This window comes from Mycteria americana, chromosome 26, assembly GCF_035582795.1.
Source record: "Mycteria americana isolate JAX WOST 10 ecotype Jacksonville Zoo and Gardens chromosome 26, USCA_MyAme_1.0, whole genome shotgun sequence".
Taxonomy (NCBI): Eukaryota; Metazoa; Chordata; class Aves; order Ciconiiformes; family Ciconiidae; genus Mycteria; species Mycteria americana.
The window spans coordinates 37782-52023 of NC_134390.1; the positions used below are offsets into that span (position 1 = coordinate 37782).

Below are 14242 nucleotides of genomic sequence, written 5' to 3' on the forward strand. Positions count from 1 at the left end.
ACACCTGCAATATTTCCTTTTTTAAACGTTATTCGGGTCTAAAAGGGGTAGAAATCACCCAGCTGTGCTCCAGGCCAGCTCCGAGCTCCTCCCTCACCTCTTGGAGAAGAAAACCCTTCCCCTAAGCCCCTGCCCTCGCTATTTTTGCAGGAATTCAAGACCCCCACCAAGAGGAATTCACCGGAGTGGGTTTAATCCCCTTTAAGATGCAACTCGCCATGCAAGTTTGAGCATTTCTTTTATTTTTACACTTAAATATTCTCTTTAAATACAGCATTATCACCAGGAAAAGAACAGAAAAGGCTGGAAAAAAACCAAACCAAAACAAAAAGGCGGAGGACAAGCTTTGGAATCACACTGGAAAATTAAAAATAAAAAGCCACCTGTAGACAGTGTGAGACAGGGAGGTTTAGGAGTCGCAGAGTCACGGTTTAAGTAGGACGGGGAGCCGGGGGACGCCTGGATTTCGGCGGTGCGATAGCAACACGGCTCCCGCAGCAGCTCGGTAGCACCAGAGAGGAGATGGGTGTTTGGTTTCTTACACGGCGACGAATCGAGCAGGAGCCAGCGTGGAACCAGCGTTAGTGTCAGTGAGTACGTTTAAACCAACCAAAAACCAAAAAAAAAAATTAAAAAAAAAAAGGCAGAAATGCACTTTCATTGCACTATTAACAGCATAGTTATCTTTGTAAAAATAGAATAAATCCTATTAGTTCTTTGCTTATTGTGAAAGCACCCATCCTAACCAGCGTCTTAGGATTCATTCTGTTGGGTGACAGAGCCTCCGAGCTCGCCTAACGAGTCGCCTAACGAGCCGCGTCCTGGCTCGAGCCGGTCCTGACCTGGCTGTGGTGGCCGAGGGCCGGGACACAGAGCTGGGGAGGGAGCGCGGAGTCCGTTGAAAACAAAAAAAGGGGGAAAAGAAAGACTTTAACCCATTCAAGTGTCACCATTTGCTCCGTTTTTGCAGCTCGGAGTTGCTCCGTTTCGTGCGGGAGCTGAAAAAGCCCCATGGCCAAAGCGGCGCCGGCACGGTGGCTGGCGAAGGGACGCGGGGACGCCACCGGCGAAGCGCCCAACGAGGGATAAGGCTTTGTTCCTCCCCAACGGCGAGCGGGAATCTAGCCCTTGTGTGCCGGCTGAGGGCAGGGCGAGCTGCCGCTGGGATCGGCGCCGGCCGGGTGACGCGCCCCGAGCCCCCGGTTTGGAAACCAGCCCCTTCCCCTCTGCTCTGCCCCGGGAGAAGGGGACGGCGTCCCCGGGGGCTCGGTCCCGGCAGGGCGGGAGGGGACGGGGAAGAGCCGCTTTGCCAGGCTTAAGGCTCAGTTGGAACGGCTCGCCGAGGCGGCGAGAGCAGCAAAGGGGGTTCAAACCCCTTTAAACGCCTTTCGGCAGAGGGAGGCGACCGCCAGGAGCACAAGAAGAGCCTTAAACCGCACCAACCCCCGCCAAAACAATTAAAGCACTTCGTCAGACCCCAGTTTTACCCCCCCAGTTTCCCTGCTCTCCAGCTGGGACGTTTCCCTTGGGAGCAGCGTCCCCTGCGAGCAGCTCCGGGGTTGTTTTCCAAGGCGAAGGGAGGGCGGCAGCCGCGGGGCCGTCTTGGATTGAACCCTCCGGCAGAGGAAGCTCGTGGGCATCGGGGGCTCTTCGCTCCCCCCTCTCCTCCCGATTCTCTCCTTAAAAAGACTGGATTTGCTTATCCGGAGTCCGATAAACGGCGGGGGACGGAGGGGAGACGCTTCCCCTCGGCCGGGGCGAGGCTGGAGCGAGGGCGGAGGTTAAAGCCGCTGGAGAGAGGGAAGGGGAGCTCGGAGAAGTGTCCCCCCCCCGGGTCCTGCCCCTTGAGACGCAGCGCAGAGACCTTCAACGGGGCAGGTTTCGGCAGGAGGCAAAGGGGGGGCCTGGTCCCAGCGCTGGGGGAGCCGGGAGGGTGGCTGGGAAGGTGGAAAGTGCTTTTACTGCCTGGCTGGGGGATGTGGCAGCTCCTTGACCGTTCCTTGAAGCTGGTGTGGAGCACGGGGATGGACACGGTTCTCCGTCACGGCCGCGCCGCAGCCGCGAAGGGCTCAAACTCTTCATATTCAGGTGGTTAAAACCCCCCCAAATTTTGTAGGAGGGTTTGCGGGCCATGGTCTCGCCCCCTCTTGTGCAATGAGAGCCTCCCCGACGGCTCCGGGTCCTTCCCGATCCATCCTGGCCCCTCATGGCGGCTGCGGCGGCCGGTAGGGCAGCGCCGTGGGAAAGGGGCTGGAGCAGCGCTCGGAGGCGCTGGGTTGTGACACAGCCCGGTAAACATTCATTAAAGGAAAAAAAAAAAAAGAAAAAAGAAAAAAAGGTCTTTTTTCATTAAAAAACAAAGAGGGCAGAGGTCTCCCGGCAGCCTGGAGGGCAGGGGCTGTGGTGGGAGCAGCTCAGGGGGAGGAGGACAGGAAGGAGCTGCCACGGGAAGCAGGAGGCTCCGGGTCCGGCGTGTCCCGGCGCACAGGCGGCAACCAAGCGGCTGCTGGCATCGGCCAAGCCGCGAAAACCGTCTCTGCCGGGCAAACGAAAGGCTCCTGGCACCGGGCGAGGGGACGCCGTTTAAAATCCTCTGTACAAAGCAGCCCCCGCTCTCCCCCACTCCCCCGCGCAATTAAATAACCACCAGTGGCCGCTGCCGGTCCATAAAATATTATTGTCAATAAATAAAGGAGTGCTGAGGGGGGGACGGGGCCGCTCACACAGGCAGGACGGGCCCCAGCGAGCGCTCCTCGGCGGAGGGTGGCTCGTGCGCCCGCTCCGGGGCTTGCTCCGGTGGCACGGGGGACGGGGAGCACGGGCAGCGGGGAGCAGCCGTGGCTCGGCAGCCCTCGGAGGATGGCGCGGCCTCCGGGGACGAGGGAGGATTTTTGGATGCTTCCCCCTTGGTCACAGCAGCGGCGGCTCGGCTGCAAGTCACCACGGGGACGGGGAGGACGCCGAGGTCCTTCTCGCCCGGGCAGGAGGACGGTGCCGGCGGCTCCGCCGGGCTGCTCTCGCCCTTGGCGCCCAGCACCGGCCTCTGCTCCACCTGGTAGTAGACCACAGGCCCATCGTTCAAGTAGGGCTGGTCGCCCGCCGCCGAGGCCGCCTGCTCCGAGCCGTCGGCGAAGCAGAGGACGGACGAGCCCGGAGGTAACTGGGCTTGGATGAGGATGGGGGCGGCGAGACCCGGGCACAAACCCTCCGGCACGGCCAGGGGCTCCTCCAGGATGCAAACGCCCAAGCTCTCCACGCCGGAGCCGTTGCTGGAGTCTTCCTCAGCCTTCAGCCTCTCCAACTCCTCCGCCGTTTGCAGGTGCATGACGGCCGTCTCGTTCTCCGCCATGAACTCCTGGAAGTCCTGCGTTTCGGCTGGCTGCGGCCCCAGCCAGTCGCTGGCAGAGCCGTGAGCGGCAGCGGCGGCCGCCTCCTCCTCTGGCGCCTGTGGCCGCCCGCCCTGGCGCTTGTTCTCCAGCTCCAGCTTCATGATGGTGTGGAGGTAGTGAGTCCGCACCCGGATGGGATTGAATTCGATCCGACCGGCCATGTTACCGCAACCGTCCCGGGAGCAGCCACAGGGGAAGGACATGCGATCCACCTGGCAGGGAGATGGAGACGTGGCAGCTCCAGGATCCCAGAGGATCCCTCCCCAGAGCCTAAAAATCCATCCCGGCACTGCCTGACGTTGGGAATGTGGAGCTGGGGGAGTTTTTTTCCCCCTGTGAGTTGTCCCCAAAACAAGCTGGAGCTGCACCCCGGCCCCTCCAGGAGCAGCTGGCACCCAAGGAGAGCGTGCCCGCACCAGGACGAGCCCCGGCAACCCGGTTTTGCCACCGGCATCTCCTTCCCCGACTCACCTGGCATTTAATCCCCGCCTGGCTGCAGGCGCAGGCCTCCGGGTCGCAGTAGAGGCGGCAGTCGCAGCCGCACTCCTCCCGGGACAGGCGGATGGCCCGCAGCTCCTGCTTCTCCTCGGCGTCGATGCGGTGAACGCCGGAGGCTCGCAGCAAAGCTCGGCGGCGTTTGGTGGGCAGCGGCTGCAGGAAGAAATAGTCGTCCACCTCCACGTTCTCCACATCGATGTCATCATCCGAGACGTCCTCCAGCGTCAGGCCGTCCGCCTCCTCCGACTCCACCGTGCCGTTCTTGGTGAGCTGTGGGGCAGCGGGGCAGAGTCAGCACCCAGCCGGGGGGACGCCGAACCCCGGCGATGAGGCAGGATGGAGGACGGACGTCCTTCCGTCCCGCTCCTGGTCCCCCGTCGACCACCCACCACCCCGCTCAGAGCCTTCCCTTGCCCCCCAGCACTGAGCAGGGTCCGGCGCGGCGAGCTGAGCCCCCCACAGAGCTGTCCCCGTGCGATTGCCCCCCAGCCAGACGGCGGGTGGGCTCAGGGCGGTTTATAGGAGAAGAAAGGGGGAAAAAAATTAAATAATAAAAGAATTCAGAGCAGAGAATCCCTTTTCCATCTTCCCTCCGCTACGGCACCCTGCAAATAGTGAGATAAAAGGAGGTCGCTGCTGCTGAAAATACCAGGGTCCCAGGAGAGCGGCGGCAGCAGCGGAGCTGCAGAGCATCCCCCCCCCCCCAGGGAAAATGAGGTTTGAAAGCAACAGAGGGGCCGGAGCCGGATCCTGCAACGCCCCTTCGCCGCCCTGCTCTGGTCCTTCAAACTCCCTTCCTCCCCCACTCAAATACCCCAAATCTTGGCACTGGGGGTCCCCAGCCCTCACACGTGGAGGCAGCAGATGGAGAGGTCCACGGCCTCCTGAGGAGCTGGTGGAAAAGCCTACGTTTAAAAAAAAATTAAAAAAATAAAGAAAATAAAGAGGCAGCAGGCTGGATTTGCATGCCTTTGCCTGAAGCAGGCTCGGATCACAGGCTCTGCAGAGCATCCCGCTGAGCAGAGCCCGGCTCTGGGCAACGCCCGAGGGCACAGACCCAACCCCGGGACAGGCTGGAAAACAGGCAGAGCCACCCGAGATCCCGATCTTCCCCTGACGCAGCCCGGCTGCCGCCTCCCAGACTGGAATTTCTACCGGCACGGACCTGGCAAGGTTTGGCCGACAGCTCCGAATCCAGCACAGGCCGATGCTGCCCGGCTGGCCCCGTGTGAGGGCGCAGCATCGACACAAAAAAGAGGTAAAAGAAATAAAAAGGAAGAGTTCAGCGGCGATAAATCCATCCCCAGCCGATGGGAAATGGCAGCCTGGATCTCTCCTCCGACCTGGCTTACGCTCAAGCTCTCCCAAAGCTCAGGGAGGTGTTTCCCGGCTGCAGCATCGCCCGGATTTCTCCAGTGACACCCCGCTTCCCCGGCAATACCTTCATTTTCTTGGCGTGGAGTTTCTCTTCCTTGAGGTGCTCCCGTAGGATCTCCCGGTGATTCACCTCCTGCTCCTGGGCGAACTCGCAGAGCGTGTAGCGGCGGACGGAGTTGTGGCGTTGGGCCATGCCCAGGGAGCTGCCGCCCTGGCTGGGGACGCTGGTGAAGCCCTGGCGTCGGGCGAAGTAGTAGACGGTCACTTGGTCGAAGCGGACATTCTTCCTGCGAAGCTGCTTCTGCCGCTTCAGGATGGAGGTGGCTGTTGCGGGGGGAAGCCAGAGAGGGGCTGTTAGGAGCAAAAAACCCCTCGGGGGGTCCCACAAAGACCTCCCACCCCACTGGAAAGTGGCTCTTCTGCTCCCAGGAGCAGGTCGAGCTCGTGCTGGTGGCCCTGAGCTGGCTTTGGGCGAGGGCTGCGTCCGCACGGGCTGCGCTCTTACCTCCGATGCCACCTAGACCAACCCCATCAATCCCCATGCCCCTACACCAGCAGCACCCCGTTCCGCCACCAAAATCTCTCAGTAGGGGCGAACGCCGGGAAGGGGTGAGAAAGGGTCCGGGATGGACCTTGGACAACCAAATTGGGGTCTAATATTTGAAATTCCCCGGGGTCTGGCACGACCCGTACTCATGGGACTCTGCTCATCACCCCAAACGGGTTATAAGGGACGAAGAGGGGAAGAGCGGAGCCAGCCCCGCATCCAGGAGCCTCGTGCTCGACGGCAGAGACGCTCGGAGTCTGGGAACACGGACGGCGACCGTCCCCGAGCACTCACGTATGAAGCCGGTGGAGCTGGAGGGGTTGACGCTGTCGCAGCTATCGGCGCTGTCGCTGTTGGAGATCTCGTCGTCCGAGTTGGAGCCTGGCGAGCCCACGTCCGCATCCTCAAACTTCCTCTTGAGGCCGGCGCTCGCGATCGCATCCATTTGGCCGCGGTTTGCATGGAGAGCCGGCGGGTGGCAAGGGGGGGTCGCTTTGCCACCAGCTTTCCGGCGCCGGCCCCTGGAGCTGCCGGCGGGCTCAGCGCGTCGCTGCGGAGAAGGCAAGAAGTAACGGCATTTCGGATAAGCCAGCATCACTCGGGATAACCAGGAAAGGTTTCCCTGGCTCTTAAGAGCAGCTTCTCCCCATCCCTGCCCTCCCCACCCCGGCTAAAGCCTCCGATCCCCAACGCGTTACCGCAGTTCTCCGAGGCGAGCCCGTCCTCCCTGCGTCTGGTCTGCAGGAGGGAGCTGCGTGCGGTTATTTAATATTATTTAATGATATCCTTTAATTTTGGGGCAGCCCTGGAGGGGTCAGGCGGTTGGGCAGGGCGATGGCTGCAGCTCCCTTCCAACCAAACTCTTCTGTTCTAAACTGATTCGTAACCGAATTAACCCCAAGCAAAAGGAGACGCCGGTTTTATAATGAAAGGAGCTCGTGCCGCCACGGCACGGCCGACCACCGCGTGCTTCACCCGTGAAATAACCTTTGCCGGCGGCTCGGTACTCCCACTAACTCCCTCGCTAAAAAAACATAAAGCTTAAAGCGATCTCGGGACGCGCCAGGGGTTATCCACCCAACACCGATGCCGGATCGGCGGCTCCAGCCAAGCCATAGGGCGGGAAAAAGCCCTCGTAGGATTTTGCTGGGAGAGTCTCCGGCATTTTCCTGCCCCCTCGTTAATGCCTACGTGCTCCAAAACAGGCGGCTTGCCCACGGGAAGCCGGGAAATGCTTGGCTCCAGCTTGGGTGAGGAATTTTTGGGAGCTGATCCTCGGGTGGGAAGAGCAGCGAGCGTCGCTCCTCGTCCGCCCGATGCTTTCGGGTCACCCCAACACCGGCGGCTTCTGCTTTTGAACCGAGCCCAGGGCATATCCCTCGTCCCCGTCCCCAGGGCTGGGCTGGAGCGGGAAGCCTCCCGGCATGGCCGGTCCCCCCCGGGGAGCCCAGCACCCACCCGGTTGTGCCCTCTCCTCTCATCTCCTCTCCGCTTTGTGTTCCCTCCGCTCGCCGTTCTCATGGCAACGGAACAACCGGCTTCGAAAAAAAGCATGTCAGCCAACGGCACCCTGCGGAACCCCGGGACCTGGCGGCCTCGGGGGGGTCAGAGGGTCCGTGGATGCGGTTCGGGGGCAAATGGGCAGCGGGAGGCACTGCCCGCACCCCGGTAAAGCCCGGGGACGGGCTCCGCATCACCTCCAGCATCTTTAAAGCCGAAAAGGAAACGCCGGTGCGCTGCTTCCCCCCCAAAAAGGACGTGCCGGTGCCAAAGCCGCAGCAGCACCGGGGCCGCGGTGAAGCCCCCGAGCAGGGTGCGATTTCCCGGCCCGTGGATGCCGCAGCTTGGGTTTAAACACAGCTTTTTGGGGTGGTTTTTTGGTAGGCAAATTGCTTAATCCTGTTGCTAAAGGGGGGGAAAAAAGCAGCTGTAGAACCAGCGTAAGCGTCAGCCCAATTAAGGAGCTGATTTAACGACACCGATCCCGCACGTGATCCAAGGGGAAAAGGAGGCAGAAAACATCCGCTCGAGCATTGCTGCCCTGCTGAGCCCGGCACCGCGTCCCCAATCCCCCCCCTTTATCTTATCACCTCCGTCGCCCCAAAACGGCCCCGGCCCCGTGTCCAGGAGGTCCCCGGTCGGGCTCCTGCGGGTGCTGCCGGCACGGTGACGCTCGTCCCGGGGGCTCAGCCAAGCCCCCCCCAGCTCCAGGGGTCTCCCATGATCAGACCTGGCTGCGCTGCCACCTTCGTCGGCCTCGTTTTAGGAAGAAGATAATTAAGGAGGAGAGTCTCTGCGGTTTCTCCCATTCCCTCCAAAGCAAATCTTCGAAATATCATCCAAACCCCTCTCCCTCGGGTGCTTACGGCGAGGAAAATCAGCGACGGCGTCCGGGTGGGCACCCCCCACCCGCGGCATCGAACTCCGGCCGGGGATGGAGACCGGATCCTTCCCTGGATGGATCCATTGGGAGATGTCGGGCTCGGTGATCTTAAAGGTCTTTTTCAACCTAAATGGTGCGTATTAATTGTGTTTCTTACCAAGGACCAACTCGCTGCGCCGGGGGGGTCGAAACCGCCCCAGAGCTGGGGAAAAAGAAGCCAAGGCCGGCAAGGTGGGCACCCAGCCGGGGGTGCTGCCTCGAGGGACGGCTGGGGCCGAGGACGGGGAGCCGGGAGCGGCGAGGAGCTCGGGGAGACGCTGCGGGGGGTGAGGCAGCCGGAAAAGGAAGTTTCCACCTCATTTCTCCACGGCAGAAGCTCTCCTGCCCGTGCGGGCATCCTCTTCCTCCGCCTCCGTCTCCTCCATCGGTGTGGCGGCAGCTGCCCCCGTGCGACGCGAAGGCCAGTTTAATTCATTTATTAGCTCAAACTACCCTTTTTTTGAAATAAACCCCCGACTTTTGAAAATAGCCAGGGCGCAGAGGCGAGCTCGGCAGCTCAGAAGCCCCTGAAGACCCAGCACGGAGCCGGGGGCTGCGAGCCCGGAGAAGTCCCCGCAGCCTCTCCGAGGGAGGACGGGAGCCCCTCGCCCCGGGTGGGACCGTGCTCTGCAGCAGGGCGAGGATTTTTGGCCCCGAGGTCAGGATCTGGCTTAAGCGAAGGCTTAAGGAGGGAGGGGACAAAGAGCCGGCATCCTCCCTACGGCAGGGAGCCTCACCCTGCAGGGAAAGCCTCTCCTCCTCCCTCCTCGCCTCCCGAACCAAAGACACAGGCGGGGAAAAAAAAATAATATAATAAATCTATTAACGACGGCGGTAAGAGTCAGAGCGGGGCGGGGGGAATTAAAATAAACCGTTTGCAGGTTTTGTTCCATTTTTAAATGGAGATAAAGCCCCAAGGAGGGGATTTGGGACGGGGGAAGAGAAAACTTGACTCAAGTCTCACACCGAAAGGAGCTCAACGAAAAATATTATTTTTTTCCGTGTCAGCCGTTGCTGGAATTGCCTTCGGGAGCGGGGAGGGGTTCAGGAGAGAGACGGGACTCGCGCGACCATGGATGCAAAGAGCCTCCCGAGACAGAGCCGGTCCAGCCACAACACTCCAAGATCCGATCGGGAAAACCTGCCGGCTCGAAGCTCATCCGAAGTTGATTAACGAGCCCGATCATCACGAGTAATTTCACGCTGTCGTGCTGCAAAAAAACCCCACGCTCCTGGTTTGCTGGTTCCCAGCTTCCGGAAGAGGAGGAAGGGCGGGAGCGTCTCTGGGTGAGGGATGCTCCGTGGTCCCCAAAGCTCGTTTGCCGACGCCAACGGATCCGCCGCCCTCGGTCCAGGTCCCACTAACGAGTTTCATTTCGCTGCCCGTGACTCCGGCATCGCCTCCGATGATCCTCGATCCACGTCGGATGCGCTGCCGGGCTGCTCCTCCATCGCAGCTTGTCCAGGCAGAGACCGAAATGGCAATTCTGGAGTGACGAGCGGTTTTATTTCCAGATATTCAGAGTAATTAGTAATTAGTTATTACCAGGCGGGGACCCTGGGAGCACCCTGCAGATTTTGTGATCCTCTGGGCATCCCATGGATTTTGTGATGGCTCCCACAAATCACACGTGGATCAAGGGCTCCGGGGCCAAGTAACTCGGAGGATGCTCAAGGTTTCCTCCTCGTATTTACTCCCCTCTACAAACTGTTTTAACCGCATCCCCCAAGCATCAACTTTTGGGGGGAGGCCGGGTTTAAATAAGTTTCCCGTAAAAAGGCAGAGCCAAAAGCAGATCCTGACAAAGCTTCCCGGGGTTTCGAGGTATCAGAGGTGTCAAATACAGCCATGCGGGATTATTTCAGCAGCCGGATGAGGAGAGGGTGGGAATGATATGCAAGAAGGAAGAAAATAAATATATATATATACAAGGAGAGACCCCTGGGCTAAGCAGCAGCCCACCGGGCATCGGGGAAGCACCCCAACCCCGCCCTGGTTGATAACGGGTGTATTTAAGACCAGATCACGGCACGCAGGATAAAGCCAGAAAAATGTAATCGAGGAATAACCGAAGGAGCCCATTTTATTCCGTTGCAGCGCTCGGCGTCTCCCGGGAAGGCGACGCTGGAGCGCAGAGGCAGCGCCGGCGGCTGGAAGGAGCCAGGCTGCAATTTCGTATTCCCCCCACCCCGAGAGAAGGACGGCTCTCGGCAGCGATTTCAACTGGAAAATGTCTCACCCCCGGGGTGAAACCCACCCAAAAAGGGGCTTCCCCTCCGGCAGTCGCCCCCCAGCTCGGCTCTCTCCCTCGTTACCGATTATGCAGCAGGATTAGCATTGCCGGGGATGACACGGCAGCATCACTGCAGAGCATCACGCCGTGACGTCGGGGGGGGAGCGCGCCGAGGTGCCGAGCACCCCCCGCTCGCCGCCGGCCCCGAAAGCAACCACAAGGCCGTAGCTTTGTGGTCGCACGGAATAAAACACCCTTCAGCGCTCCCCGGTAAGCGGAAAAGCAGCTCCCACCATGGCCCCGAAACCCCCCCGGGTGGTACGGCAAACCCCGACCCCACCGAGGACGGGGAAACGGGTGTTTGTCGCCGAGGGAAAGCGAACAGAAAGCCACGGGGAACCCGAACCCTCGCTCCGCACTTCCTCCAAAGAGCAAATAAAGCAGCTCACCTCCTCAAGGACAGCCGGCGGGACGGGGAGCCCCTGCGGCACCCGCCGGGGCGGCAGAAGGGCTTGGGCTTAGGTTCGGCACCGCTTGGGAAGGGTCTGGCACACTCGAGCACGTGGCCGGACCCAGCGGAGCACATAAACTCCCCTCCGAGGGGGGAAAAAAATTAAGCTCACGCTCGATAATCAATGCAGAATTAAACAAGGAGCCGGCAAAAATGGTCGGATCCGGGGGCACCTGCCCCTGCTCAGCACCCGGCGCGGAGCACGCCGCTCCCTGCCCGTGGTCCGTCAAATCCAGGCGTTATCCCGGGGCAGGAATTAGGGGAGAAGCTCGTATCAACGAACCCAGAAATGAGATTAAATCATTTCCGCCCCGCCGGGACGGTCGGGACGGCTGCTTGGCCACCGTGAAGAGTTCAGCAGTTCGGCTCGTTTACAAATTAGTCGTCGGAGGCTTTCCCAAAGGATTCGGCCGTTGGCCTCCGCAGCCAGAAGGCTGATGGATTTGCTGGGCTGCGTTTCAGGGATGCCGCGGCCGGTCGGCACGCCGGAGATCCGAGTTCAGCCTGAGTCGGTCCTTACAGCGCCAGCACTTCAGCGAGCGACCGGCTTCAGGTTTTTACGACAAACAGGAGAAGATTCGGTTCCTACGCTGCCGCTAACGAACGCAGCTAACGAATAAATCTAGGCTACAGCTCCCACGGCTCAAGCACCGCCGGCGCTGGAGCCTGCGCTTATGCAACCAGCGTCGCAATCGGTAGCGATGGGTCCGGGTTGTCCTAGAGCCCCGAATCACCTCTGTGTGCCTGCTGAAGGTGGGCAGATCTTCCCACGCTGCCGCCCGACCTCCTGGGGTCGGTTCAGGCGGGTGCTATGGAAAAGGCTGGTCCCAAAAAACCCCACTCGGTCCCTTTGCCCGTCACCAGAAGCAAGTCATAAAGGGGGGTCCACCCCACATCACATGTGGTGGCTCCACAGAACACCTTGACCCAAAGACCTTGAAGGTGACAGAGACCCTGAAGGTGAGGGCAAGGGAGACCCTGAAGGTGCGGGAGACCTTGAAGGGGAGGGAGGCCATGAAGGCGAGGCCAAGGGAGACCCTGAAGGCACGGGAGACCTTGAAGGCAAGGCCAAGGGAGACCCTGAAGGCGAGGGCAAGGGAGACCTAGAAGGAGAGGGCAAGGGTAGAGCAGGAGGAGGACATCGCCGTGGTTGTCCCACTGCTCCAGCTCCTCCCGAGGGTGAGCGTGGAGTTGCTGGGCCGAACCCTCGCTCCTGGATGCTCTTCTCACCCGGGTGAGAGGGGCAAGACCTCACGCGCTGCCTGACACGTGCTCCTGGGCTCCCTCCGGACAGTGGCCAAGGACAGCTGGAGGCAGCTGGCCCTGGCCACCACGCCACGAGGAGGCCACGGGGCACCTGAGCTGGTGGGACTCCAGACCATCGGGGTCAGCTCCGCTCCCACGCAGACCTCGGCTCCCACCGCAACGCCCCTGAGGAGAGGAGGGCCGGGGCCACGGCGCGGCGAGGGCCGGGCAAGGAGAAACCTTCTCCGCCGCGGGCTGGTGGAGGTCCCACCAGCGCCCGCCAAGAGGGGGGATCATCCCAGCCCCCTCCTCACCTCCCAGCACCTGCGCTGGGGGCAACCGCCCCCTGCAACGACCTTCGGGGACACCAGACCCGGACCCCCAAGATGGCTCCTCCTCCAGACCAACGCGTCCCACCAGCATCACCGGCTCCTTCCCACCGCCCCGTGGGGGCCCCACCCAACGCTGCCTCCACCCCAACGCGACCCCCACCCACAAGGCCCCCCCACACCCCCTACAGGTCCCCAGCTAGAGGACGAAGCGGCTATAGGGACACTCTGCATCCTCCGTAGGACCCTCAGCCCCCCCAGATCCCTCGTAGCCCCCCCCAGGTACAGGAGAGGGGAGAGCCCCAGCTGCAAGGGCCCCCCACGTCCCCTATAGGCCCCCCCAAACATAAGGGTGCCCCACATTCCTTACAGGCCCCCAAAACCCAGGAGAGGGCAGAGCCTCAGCTGCAAAGGCCCCCCTACATCCTCTGTAGGACTCTAGTAAGGGCCCCCTATGTCCCCTATAGGCCCACAGCTGTAAGGGTCCCCCACATCCTCTATAGGCCCCCACATCCTCTATAGGCCCCTAGCTGGAAAAGGCCCCCCCATCCCCTATAGGCCCTCAGCTGTAAGGGTCCCCCATATCCCCTATAGGTCCTCCAGCTGGAAGGGGGGCCCACATCCCCTATAGGCCCCTGCATCCTCTACAGTCCCCCCTCCCCCCAGCCAGAAAAGACCCACATCCCCCATAGGCTCCCCAGCTATAATGGCCCCCCACATCCTCTGTAGCTCCCCCCAGCTGGAAAAGGCCCCCATCCCCTACAGGCCCCCCATCCCCTATAGGCCCCCCGCTGCAAGAGGAGGGAGAGGCCGCCCCCCCATCCCCCATGGACCCCCCCCCCAGCCCGCCGGGGCGGGGGAGGGGCAGCGAGGCGGGACCCCCCCCCCCCCACTCACCGGCTCCCCACGGGCGGGGCGGGGGTCGGCGGGGCGGGGCGGGGCCGGGCGGGGGCGGCTCCCGGGGGCGGCTGGGCGCGCGCTGGGGCTGCGGCCGCGCGGACCCGCCCCGCCGCCGCTCGCCGACAACAATGGGGCCGCCGGCGCTGCGCCGCCCCTTATATACCCCGCGTCACGTGACGGACACGCCCCCCGGCCCGCCACCGCCCGCGCCGCGGGGCACGCTGGGAAAGCGAGTCCGGCGGCGGGAGAGGGCGGCGCGGCCGCGGGGCACGCCGGGAAGTGTAGTGCGGAAGTGTGTGTGGGCGGGGAGAGAGCGGGCCGGGCCCGCTCCCCTCTGCCCCGGCCTGGAGCGGTGCCCTCCGCCCCCGCCGGGACCCAGCTCAGGGCCCTGGGGGGGGCTTCACCCCCTCCAGGGCTGGGGAAGGGCCTGAAGGGGATGGGGGGACAGGGGGAGCACCCCAAACCCGCTACTGGGGGGTGCGGGGGGGCTCCGGGCCACAGCCCCGGGCTCTGTGGAAACCCCGCTGGAGGAGAGGGGGTGGCCGAAAGCTGCCCGGCGGAGGAGTCTAGACAAGAGATTAGCGAGGCTGGAAACAGCAGGAAGAGGCCAAAAGCGCCTTATTCTAGCGATAACGGCCCAGCTGCAGCGCTGGCAGCGGGGAGGCCGCAGCGCAGCTCACCCCGGGGGGTTCGGCCGGCTTGTGGGCACGGGGGGCTGGCAGCCCCGGCCTGGCCTCAGCCCTCCCGGCTCGGGGGCACGGCCGCGGCCGGCTGACCCCCCTGGAAGGCA

General features: G+C 62.3%; 1 protein-coding gene across 3 annotated transcripts; it reads right to left on the reverse strand.

Annotated features, from left to right (window-relative positions):
- Positions 1 to 221: 221 nt before the first annotated feature.
- Positions 222 to 13568, reverse strand: CSRNP2 (cysteine and serine rich nuclear protein 2). 3 transcript variants are annotated; one of them, XM_075525680.1, is made up of 5 exons: positions 13450 to 13568; positions 6106 to 6361; positions 5329 to 5588; positions 3861 to 4157; positions 222 to 3601 (listed from the first exon to the last, which is right to left on the reverse strand). In XM_075525680.1, exons 2-5 carry the CDS (start codon positions 6254 to 6256, stop codon positions 2720 to 2722), a joined length of 1590 nt encoding a protein of 529 aa, XP_075381795.1. In that variant the 5' UTR covers positions 6257 to 6361; positions 13450 to 13568; the 3' UTR covers positions 222 to 2719. The 3 variants fall into 3 exon arrangements, with proteins under 3 accessions (XP_075381795.1, XP_075381796.1, XP_075381797.1); XM_075525681.1 differs by lacking the exon at positions 13450 to 13568 and adding an exon at positions 8178 to 8599; XM_075525682.1 differs by lacking the exon at positions 13450 to 13568 and adding an exon at positions 8042 to 8151.
- Between the last annotated feature and the right edge of the window lie 674 nt (positions 13569 to 14242).

Excerpts from the sequence above, each read along its gene's own strand:
- CSRNP2 (XM_075525680.1), bottom strand. The coding sequence starts at position 6,256 with ATGGATGCGATCGCGAGCGCCGGCCTCAAGAGGAAGTTTGAGGATGCG. Across the intron at positions 4,158-5,328 it reads TCCACGCCAAGAAAATGAAG|CTCACCAAGAACGGCACGGT; the intron begins GTATTGCCGGGG and ends GCTGCCCCACAG. Across the intron at positions 3,602-3,860 it reads AGGCGGGGATTAAATGCCAG|GTGGATCGCATGTCCTTCCC; the intron begins GTGAGTCGGGGA and ends TCTCCCTGCCAG.